The following is an 11,419-nucleotide window of genomic DNA, read 5'->3' as shown; positions in this document are numbered from 1 at the left end:
GGAAGTCGGCTCCGTGCTCTCTCGTCACAAGTGACGAGAGAGCACGGAGCCGGCTTCCTGATACCGGAAGTATCGGGTTAGGCATTGGAGCATTTGAGCGAGTACGAGTGCTCGCCCAAATACTCAGCATCGGCACCGAGACCGATACTAGTATCGGTATCGATGCATCCCTAGTTGTCACCCTGTCACATGCACCCCTGGTGAAGGGTACAGGCAGTCGTGCTGACACACATTGCTTATGGCACAGGAAGTATTGTCCATTACTGAGAGGGAGAGTTACATTTAAAGAAGAACTCCTGGAATGTAAAATGTTAACCCATGCAGAGGGGTTATCTCTTCACTGCAAGGGTTAACTGCTCAGGTTTCTCTAGGGGCTCAGATAAAACATATATACTCACCTGAGCCTCGATTCCGCCTGGCTGCCAGACCAGTCCCTGCATTCCATAACGTAATCAAAGCTTGGAAAACCCCTTTTATATAGTGAGCGCTGCCTTCCATCTGCCCATCACTTTCACCAAATTCCTGGATTCCCAGTGTGCTCTTTCCCTGCTGCTTCATGTGATGCAATCTCCATTTCTCTAGACTACATATACCATCATGCATTGCTCCCAGCACGCAGTGATAATGTTACATTGTTCAGACGTTGAGTTGTAGTTCAGAAGCTCTGTGAGAGCAGTGACACCAGGACGTTCATATTCACAGAGCTGAGTGAACTTGTGTCGGTGCATTGAGGCAGGCCATCCTATGAGCATCTTCAATAAGTAAGTAATGTCTAAATCAATATGTCATTAGGAGTGGGATAGAAATTCAACATAGAAATACAGATTTAGCAAGAAAGAGGCGGACTTTATAACATGATGTGTGTGGCTATTGGTTATTCTGTTTCTGTGATGTTCTCTTGCTGCTATGGGGAGTCAGTAAAGAGAGTAATGCAGAATATTCCCCTCCTGTCTTTAATAAAATCCCGATTATTCGGTCACGAAAGCTAGAATATTCATACATTTTTTACCATAGATACCTTTGGATTTCAAGACTTCCCCTTATCACTTTTTCTTCTCAGCCACTAGATGGCGCCAGCACACCATAGCTGCCTGAAAACAACCCCAGTCTTCCAATTGAGCCCAAGAGGCATCATTGTCATTCCAGAATGTAAATGGATTCCGCTATTATGTTTTATGACACAAACACTTATCATGGAAGAACATGTTGTTCCTGCTGGCATTCAGTATCTATGGGAAAAGTATCCATATAATCCATATAGGAGTACATATGTAGGAAGTATCTGAAGTATGAAGTATCCTCTACAGCAGGGATGGCCAACTCCGGCCCTCCAGCTGTTGTGCAACTACAAGTCCCAGAAGCATTGCAAGACTGACAGTTACAAGCATGACTCCCAGAAGCAAAGGCATGATAGGATTTGTGGTTAAAGCCCACCCTTGTTCTACAAATATACACAGTATATATGCTACTAGTAGATGTAGACTCCATCCCCCACGCACACAAACACACACATACACACTGCTATCTGTATAAAGTTTCCTTTCATTACATAAATGTGCGCTGGCATTTGAGTGTGTATGCTGATATATATATATACAATTAAGGTATTAAAGTGACACTAAATTAATATTAAATATTGTTTAATATTAAAAATACATTCAAGAACCTTAACTATTAACAGAAATGTATCTTATTTGTGTGTCACTCGGCTGCAGATCTTCAAATCATCTCTGAATTGGTGCTGACACTGTCCTTCCTTTTGGAGGCGGGCTACTATACCTTGCACTGTGCCCTCTCATGCTACTTTACAACACACACAAGGACCATGGGGAACAATAGGATCTACAGCCGAGTGATACACAAATAAGATACATTGAGGGGAATTTATCAAAACTGGAGCAGGCAGAATCTGGAGCAGCTGTGCATGGCAGCCAATCAACTTCTCTCTTCACTTTGTTCAGTTAAGATTTGAAAATTAAAGGAGAACTATGGGGTTAGGGCTTTTCCTCATAGTTCTCCTAAGGGTAACGGGAGGAGACGCAAACTAGCGTCCTCCCCTCACCCTAAGCTCAGTATATAGTGAGCTATAGCGAGCTACAGCTCGCGGAATACTGAGACGCCGCAGCTGAAGCGGATCCCGACAATTATGTCTGGATCCGCCCAGCTGCGTGAGTGACAGCTGGCTCTGCCAATCTAGAGGCAGAGCCAGCTGTACCCGCCCCCTCCCCCGTCCGTTCCGCCAGTATGCGCTGGCGGATCGGGGAGGGGGGAATACAGCCCCTCCCCTGTCACGCCAGAGAGCTGTGACGGGATCGAGAAGTAAGCGAACACCGTTATGTGTTCGCTCACCTCCCGATCTACTGAGCCGACCTGTGACAGTCTCATTGTCACAGGTCGGCTAGAACTATGAGGTGAGTGAAAAGCACTCGCCTCATAGTTCTGCTTTAAAGAGGGAAGCTGATTGGTTGCCATGCACAGCTGCTCCAGATTTTCTCTGCTCCAGTTTTGATAAATTCCCTTTACAGTCTTTATTTATCTCTCTAGGAGACCATCTGCAGGTACTGCCCATCTATCTATTTACGGTGTATACCCTGTTTCCCCGAAAATAAGACCTACCCCGAAAATAAGACCTAGTACTATTTTTGAGAATTGCTAAAATATAAGACCTACCCCGTAGGTCAAGTCCATTTAAATACTTGTATTGCCTGTGGAAACTCCCCTATAGGAACCATATAGATCTTTATAAGAGTACCTCTAGGTACTGTCCATCTAAGTAGATGGATTGTATGTGGAAAGAGACCTGAGTTATATACAGGGGTAACTCCTATATGTATCATATGTGGGAATCTCCCTTATAGGAAAATACCATCCTATAGGAAGAGCCCTGTGTTATATACAGGGGTGACCCCCCTATAGGAGGAGCCCTGTGTTATATACAGGGGTGACCCCCTTATAGGAAGAGCCCTGTGTTATATACAGTGGTGATCCCCTTATAGGAAGATCCCTGTGTTATATACAGTGGGTGACCCCCTATAGGAAGAGCCCTGTGTTATATACAGGGGTGACCCCCCTATAGGAAGAGCCCTGTGTTATATACAGTGATGAGCCCCTTATAGGAAGAGCCCTGTGTTATATACAGGGGTGACCCCCCTATAGGGAGAGCCCTGTGTTATATACAGGGGTGGCTCCCTATAGGAAGAGCCCTGTGTTATATACAAGGGTGACCCCCTATAAGAAGAGCCCTGTGTTATATACAGTGGTGACCCCCTTATAGGAAGAGCCCTGTGTTATATACAGGGGTGACTCCCTTATAGAAAGAGCCCTTTGTCATATACAGGGGTGACCCCCCTATAGGAAGAGCCCTGTGTTATATACAGGGGTGACCCCCCTATAGGAGGAGACCTGTGTTATATACAGTGGTTACCCCCCTATAGGAAGAGATCTGTGTTATATACAGTGGTACCCCCCTATAGGAAGAGCCCTGTGTTATATACAGGGGTGACCCCCCTATAGAAGTCTGTACAGGGGGCGGACTCCTCTACATGTGCGCTGAGTACTCGCTGGATGCTGCACATGGTCACCGGCATCATATTCCTCACCTGCCTCTGCTCGCCTCCTGATTGGTGGAGCGCTCCGTCATGACGTCACCGCCGGCTTTAGGGCTCTGCTCCCGGGATTCGGAGGAGAGATCGGGGACATGGGCTCTGCTACCAACCATGAAGAACGGGGAGAGGAGGGGGACGGGGCCCCGGTGGGCTTCCAGGTGGTGCGCTGGGAATGGCATATGGTACAGACCCCGTACCTGGTCGTAGTGTGGATCCTGGTGGCCAGCCTGGCCAAGATCGGTGAGTGACGGACTGTGTGTGTCTGTGTCTGTGTGTGTAGGAGAGACGTCCGTGTCTGCCCAGCGATGCCATCAGCTTGTGACAGTCACGTCTTCCCTGCCATCCCTTTGTGTTCTCTACCCCCATCACACCCTCTATTGTCTGTAAAAGATGAATTACCATATACTCTACCTGTACCCTATTCTGTTATACCCAGCACTGTGCCCTCTATGCACAGCACTGTGCCCTCTGACTATACCCAGCACTGTGCCCTCTTACTATACCCAGCACTGTGCCCTCTCACTATACCCAGCACTCTGCCCTCTGACTATACCCAGCACTGTGCCCTCTATGCCCAGCACTGTGCCCTCTGACTATGCCAAGCACTGTACCCTCTGACTATACCCAGCACCGTGCCCTCTGACTATACCCAGCACTGTGCCCTCTCACTATACCCAGCACTGTGCCCTCTCACTGTACCCAGCACTGTGCCCTCTGACTATATCCAGCACTGTGCCCTTTATGCCCAGCACTGTGCCCTCTCACTATACCCAGGAGTGTGCCCCCTCACTATACCCAACACTGTGCCCTCTATGCCCAGCACTGTGCCCTCATACTATACCCAGCACCGTGCCCTCTGACTATACCCAGCACTGTGCCCTCTCACTATACCCAGCACTGTGCCCTCTCACTGTACCCAGCACTGTGCCCTCTGACTATATCCAGCACTGTGCCCTTTATGCCCAGCACTGTGCCCTCTCACTATACCCAGGAGTGTGCCCCCTCACTATACCCAACACTGTGCCCTCTATGCCCAGCACTGTGCCCTCATACTATACCCAGCACCGTGCCCTCTGACTATACCCAGCACTGTGCCCTCTCACTATACCCAGCACTCTGCCCTCTGACTATATCCAGCACTGTACTCTTTATGCCCAGCACTGTGCCCTCTGACTATACCCAGCACTGTGCTCTCTGACTATACCCAGCACTGTGCCCTCTGAGCCCAGCACTGTGCTCTCTATGCCCAGCACTGTACCCTCTGACTGTACCCAGCACTGTACCCTCTGACTATTCCCAGCACTGTGCCCTCTGACTATACCCAGCACTGTACCCTCTGACTATACCCAGCACTGTGCCCTCTCACTATACCCAGCACTGTGCCCTCTCACTGTACCCAGCACTGTGCCCTCTGACTATATCCAGCACTGTACCCTCTGACTATACCCAGCACTGTGCCCACTGACTATGGCCAGCACTGTACCCTCTGACTATGGCCAGCAATGTACCCTCTGACTATACCCAGCACTGTACTCTCTGACTTTACCCAGCACTGTACCCTCTGACTATGCCCAGCACTGTGCCCTCTAAGCCCAGCACTGTGCTCTCTATACCCAGCACTGTGCCCTCTCACTGTACCCAGCACTGTGCCCTCTGACTATATCCAGCACTGTACCCTCTGACTATACCCAGCACTGTGCCCACTGACTATGGCCAGCACTGTACCCTCTGACTATGGCCAGCAATGTACCCTCTGACTATACCCAGCACTGTACTCTCTGACTTTACCCAGCACTGTACCCTCTGACTATGCCCAGCACTGTGCCCTCTGTCTATACCCAGTACTGTACTCTCTGACTATGCCCAGCACTGTGCCCTCTCACTATACCCAGCACTTTGCCCTCTCACTATACCCAGCACTTTGCCCTCTGACTATGCCCAGCACTGTGCCCCCTGTTTCATGCCCTGTTTCAGCTGACTATATTCTATGATACCCTTCATTGTGCTTTTGCACACCACCCTGCACTTCACCTTTTAGAATCCTTTACCTTACAATGGTGCTTATTTTCTTTACCCAACACTGTGCCCTCTCACTGTACCCAGCTGTGTTCCTTCTCACCTTACCCTGTATGGTGTACTTTATTAACCTGCGCCCTCTCACCCTGTGATATACATTATCTGTACCATGTACAGTGCCATGTCACTCTGCCCTGTTCCGTGCCCAGGATTGCCACTCATCCAAATATGAAAATGTTCTGCAAAGTGCAAAAAAAAAAAACCCCCAAAATGTATAAAGCAATGTTTCTTTTCCTGCATGTAGCTGTAAGCTGACAGTGTTCTTTTCTCTTGTTAAATGGACACGTTTTTGTGAGCTGTACAGTGTTCTACAGTTGGTGCCAACCTTCCTGGGCATGACTCCTGTCACATGATAAAATGTTACCAATTTGGCTTTTTGTTTTTTGCAAACAACACAATTATGAAATATGCAATCATTATGGGAATCAAAAACTGTGCCCTCTCACTATACCCTGTGCCATGCTCTCTCTACTCTGTACTGTGCCGTCTCACTATACCTTATACTGTGCCGTCTCACTATACCTTATACTGTGCCCTCTCACTATACCTTATACTGTGCCCTCTCACTATACCTTATACTGTGCCCTCTCACTATACCTTATACTGTGCCCTCTCACTGTACCCTTTCTGTACTCTAAAGTGCAAAAAAAAAAAACCCCCAAAATGTATAAAGCAATGTTTCTTTTCCTGCATGTAGCTGTAAGCTGACAGTGTTCTTTTCTCTTGTTAAATGGACACGTTTTTGTGAGCTGTACAGTGTTCTACAGTTGGTGCCAACCTTCCTGGGCATGACTCCTGTCACATGATAAAATGTTACCAATTTGGCTTTTTGTTTTTTGCAAACAACACAATTATGAAATATGCAATCATTATGGGAATCAAAAACTGTGCCCTCTCACTATACCCTGTGCCATGCTCTCTCTACTCTGTACTGTGCCGTCTCACTATACCTTATACTGTGCCGTCTCACTATACCTTATACTGTGCCCTCTCACTATACCTTATACTGTGCCCTCTCACTATACCTTATACTGTGCCCTCTCACTGTACCCTTTCTGTACTCTGTACTGTACACTCTCTCTGTACTCTGCCCTCTCACTGTACCCTGTACTATGCCCTCTTACTATACCCTGTATTGTGCTCCTTGCTTTACCCTTTACTATGCTCCTTGCTATACCCTTTACTGTGCCCTCTCACTATTCCCTGTACTCTGTTCCCTTTTCTGTACCCTGTACTGTGCCCTCTCTCTACCCTGTAATGTGCCCTCTCGCTATACCCTGTACTGTGCCCTCTCACTATTCCCTGTACTCTGTTCCCTTTTCTGTACCCTGTACTGTGCCCTCTCTCTACCCTGTAATGTGCCCTCTCGCTATACCCTGTACTGTGCCCTCTCACTATTCCCTGTACTCTGCTCCCTTTTCTGTACCCTGTACTGTCCCCTTTCTGTACCCTGTAATGTGCCCTCTCACTATACCCTGTACTGTGCCCTCTCACTATTCCCTGTACTCAGCCCCCTTTCTGTACCCTTTACTGTGCCCTCTCACTATTCCCTGTACTCTGTTCCCTTTTCTGTACCCTGTACTGTGCCCTCTCTCTACCCTGTAATGTGCCATCTCGCTATACCCTGTACTGTGCCCTCTCACTATTCCCTGTACTCTGTTCCCTTTTCTGTACCCTGTACTGTGCCCTCTCTCTACCCTGTAATGTGCCATCTCGCTATACCCTGTACTGTGCCCTCTCACTATTCCCTGTACTCTGCTCCCTTTTCTGTACCCTGTACTGTGCCCCCTTTCTGTACCCTGTAATGTGCCCTCTCGCTATACCCTGTACTGTGCCCTCTCACTATTCCTTGTACTCTGCTCCCTTTTCTGTACCCTGTACTGTGCCCTCTCACTATTCCTTGTACTCTGCTCCCTTTTCTGTACCCTGTACTGTGCCCTCTCGCTATACCCTGTACAGTGCCCCCTTTCTGTACCCTGTACAGTGCCCCCTTTCTGTACCCTGTACTGTGCCCTCTCGCTACACCCTGTAAAGTGCCCCCTTTCTGTACCCTGTACAGTGCCCTCTCACTATACCCTGCATTGTGCCCTCCCACTATACCCTGCATCGTGCTTTGTCTGTGCCTTGTGTACTCTCACTGTCTTTATTCTATTTCTGTGCCCCCCTGTTTTCCTTCACCCCGCGCACTGTGCACTTTGATGGTAGTTTCATGTGTTCAATACCTACCATTCACCAGCTGCTGTAAGAGGTTAGCACTTTTCCCTTGCAGTACTGGGGTCTTGGGTCTGCTCCCACCATGTGTGTTTGGGTTTTCTGTCGGGTCTTCAGTTTTGTTTCACAGTATGTATTACAGCTTTATATCTAAGCAGAGCACATAGTAGAGCGGCAACATTGTCTGCAAATGTTACATTCTATATGTTTTCATAATCTGATCAGATTTGTTTGCTGTGAGAGTTTGCAGAACCTTAATCTATATTTATCCCCATTCAGCTATACTGATATATTGTATGTTTAAATCTCTTTATCCATCAAACTCATCCTCTCTCCTTCACCCGACCTTCCACCCACCTTACCACTATAATCCATGCGGCACCATGCAATGGTTTCTGTCAGTTCAGGATGACACTAGCTATTACACACTATGCGATCTGAGCCCCCCAAAAAAGGACACATCCTGATACAAAAGCTGGAATCCAAACAGGCGCCGGCCACCGCGTCTTGAATTGCAAGTTGAAAGTAATATTTTTGGGATATAAGCCGATATTGTTCAAGTCTTCGCCAACTTCAAAGGGAACCTGTCAATCAGCAGATACTACAGAGCGCCAGATTTCGGGTATGTGCCCCTTCCCCCATCGGAGGCCATTTTTATCACACTGCCTCCTATGAGCACTGGTTACATTTTAGTCACCAGGTAGCCATGGCAACTGGAGACGGTCCCCTGATGACCAGGACCTTGAATCTCCTCCAGTCAGCCTTCCTTTTTAGTAGCCTGACCCAATGCTCTCTGCAAATGCTCTCTGGACATTGTGTCATGTGACTTGCCTGTCACATGACACAGAGTGCAGTGGAAGCTGTGTCCCATTTTTCACACAGCTGGTTATGTCACATGGTAATTGCGCTACGGTTTATGAAATCTGTATTTTTGGTAAAAAAAGATACGCTGAAATTAATATTAGCGCACACAATGCAATCCCCAATTCACCCAATAAAAGAAAAGAGACGATACCAAACATGTCAAGATTCAAAATTGCGTGTGCCCATGTGTGGCACAATCCTCTTTGCTCACATGTGCATGGGGGGGGGGGGTTTCTTTTTAAGAATTTTTGTGTTTTCAAATTAATTTATTAAACTTTTCTAACGTACAGTAACTGTACTGCTATCACACGATGGCCGAGAAGCATAGTGCAGGTTCTCTTTAAGCAGTGGCATCACTAGGGCGGTGCAGAGGTGCCCCTGCACCCGGGTGACACCATTGGAGGGGTTACACCATTTTGGTGTTACCCCTCTGAAAAATCAGGAACTTGGTTATGGACCGAGAGCCCGACAGTTGCAGGAGAGAGGAGGGGACCCGGCGGCATACCTCACCCTGCCGGGTGAACGTCCCCTCCTTTCTCTGCAGGTATCACCAAGATGGCTGTCACGGCGGTGTGTCACCCGGTGCCCACCCTGGGTGACACCCGGCCTCGGGACGTCCCTGCTTTAAGGAGACCTCAGGAGGCTGGCAGGCTGCCAAGATTCTGCTCCCCATAGAAAAAAAGCTGGGATTTCAGTGCCTCTGTTGTGAACTTTGAAGATTAATTTCTCCACATTGCCTATAGCTACAAAGGTGAATGATGGCTTGTTTCAAAATTGATTTTGTTGCTTGTTCAGAATATGGACATACTTTACTATGTAAAGTCCGGACACAGGTTCAGTTGAAGGCAGGTGATGTTTTGCTTTAAAGAAATCAATGTTCGGGTCAGTGGGAGGAAACGCTGATGGCAGCATGGGACCAGGAGGTCAACATTCCCGAAAGTGTTGACTTCTGGAGAAACATCATCCGGGGATTTCTCTTCAGTGTAGGTAAGTGAGGTCTTGTATAGACAGGCAGCAAGGAGGTGGTAAAAACAGGCGCTGTATCTGTGTTTTTCCCGCTCCCTCGGACTGCCCACCTGAAAGCTAAAATGGCGGCCTCTCAAGCTTATATACAGGCTGTGGCAAATGTTGAAGAGCCTGTTGGGTTTGGCAGGCTGTGCTGCTTGCCAAACGTGACTATCGCAATCCGTGGGACCATGCCGCAACCACATAGGTACGCGGTTGTGTCGTGGTATTGCAGTCGAAATTCCCATTAAGCTGAAGAAAGGAGAACAAAATGTATTTTGGAGGCAGCAGTTTTGCCTTCTGAATGGCGGCCAGGCGCCGCTTTTGCAATGGATCTCTTTTCAGAAGGGTGGTGGAGCCTTCCCCCTTAGGGTTGCCACCTGTCTAGGATTCACCCTGACAGTCCGGGTTTTGAATGCTGTGTCCGGGTTTCATGGCAGCTGAAACCCGGACACAAGATGTCAGGCAGTCAGGGGCAACCAATATTAAGATAGGGGCTACTGGCCCCCCACTAAACATAGTCTCGACTGTGCTACTTACATATGAAGGGGTCACGCTAATTCCATATGAATAAGCCGCAACTCATTCTCCCCAAAAAATGTCCGTGCGTCGCTAGAGTGTTTGGGTTTCCCTGGAAGAAAAGGTGGCAACCCTTCTTCCGCTTACTGAACTAGGCCTAAGTAAAAGGTAAGTCTTCATTATATTCAGTTTTTCGTGGCATTATTAGGTGACAAGGTTGCTTTAAAAACCTATTTGTGTATGTAGCATGCAATCACGTATGACATTGAGAGGCAGCCATACACGCTTGTGACGTATGCACGCTCTGCTTCCTGCTTAGTAGTGCTGTACAGTGGTCGTGCCGTACGGCTTTTCTCTCTTAAGGTGGCCATACACTTTACAACCATCGCAAGACCTTAGTCTTGCGATGGTTGTAAAGTAATTTTAAAAAGTACGATCTGCCCATCTTGGACAGGCAGATCGTACTTGCGATCATCGCAAGCCCGCCCCCCTGAGGGGCGGGCTTCCGATGACCGCAATGCTGAACGGGCAGTGTGCGTGTGCGCACACCGGCCCGTTCGGCATTTGTCTCCCGAGCATGCTTAAAACCAGCCGAAAATCGTACGATTCTCGGCTGGTTTTCTAGCATGCTCCTTAGACAAAAGACATGCGACCGTACAGTAGAAATGGTCGCACGTCTTCATTCACACAGCACGATTCTCGTACGATCGCGGGATTTCCTGCAATTCTCGTACGAGAATCGTGCAGTGTATGGGCACCTTTACAATGCAGCTCTATCAGTCAGGCCTGACCCTTTGGAATCAATGCGTATGTGAGTCAGAATATTGAATACAGAATACTGAGAATCTGTTGATCACGTAAGAGGAGTGATTGCATTGTCATACTAATGGCCACTAGAGGGAGCCCCTATAAACCTGTCTATAGAATGCAGGAGTAATGCTTTAACTTTGGGGTACTTCAAATCCGCTCAGCAGCTAGTTTGTATTTCATGCCCGCCCCCTCGCTAACTAGTTTTTTTTTCTGTGTCCATATGCCGCGTCTGTAGCTCTGTAGTTGGAGTGCACCTCTAATATAAAGATTCCAATCATAACTCGCAATTTGCTGTTATCGGAGAAAAAACCCTAAACACTGAAATGTGT

At 48.0% G+C, this 11,419-nt stretch overlaps 1 protein-coding gene across 1 annotated transcript in view; it reads left to right on the top strand.

Annotated features, from left to right (window-relative positions):
• Positions 1 to 176: 176 nt before the first annotated feature.
• SLC9A5 (solute carrier family 9 member A5) overlaps positions 177 to 11,419 on the top strand; it is a gene marked incomplete at its 5' end in the record, with an annotated part of 71,438 nt that continues 60,195 nt past the window's right edge. Inside the window, 2 exons of the mRNA XM_018553341.1 lie at positions 177 to 219; positions 3,723 to 3,845. Of these exons, the coding sequence (XP_018408843.1) occupies positions 177 to 219; positions 3,723 to 3,845 (166 nt within the window). The remainder of the gene's footprint in view (positions 220 to 3,722; positions 3,846 to 11,419) is intronic.

This window comes from Nanorana parkeri, unplaced genomic scaffold, assembly GCF_000935625.1.
Source record: "Nanorana parkeri isolate BGI_ZX_2015 unplaced genomic scaffold, ASM93562v1 scaffold6, whole genome shotgun sequence".
Lineage (NCBI taxonomy): Eukaryota > Metazoa > Chordata > Amphibia > Anura > Dicroglossidae > Nanorana > Nanorana parkeri.
The sequence above is the reverse complement of the archived record's forward strand: the minus strand, read 5'-3'. Positions and strand labels throughout refer to the sequence as shown.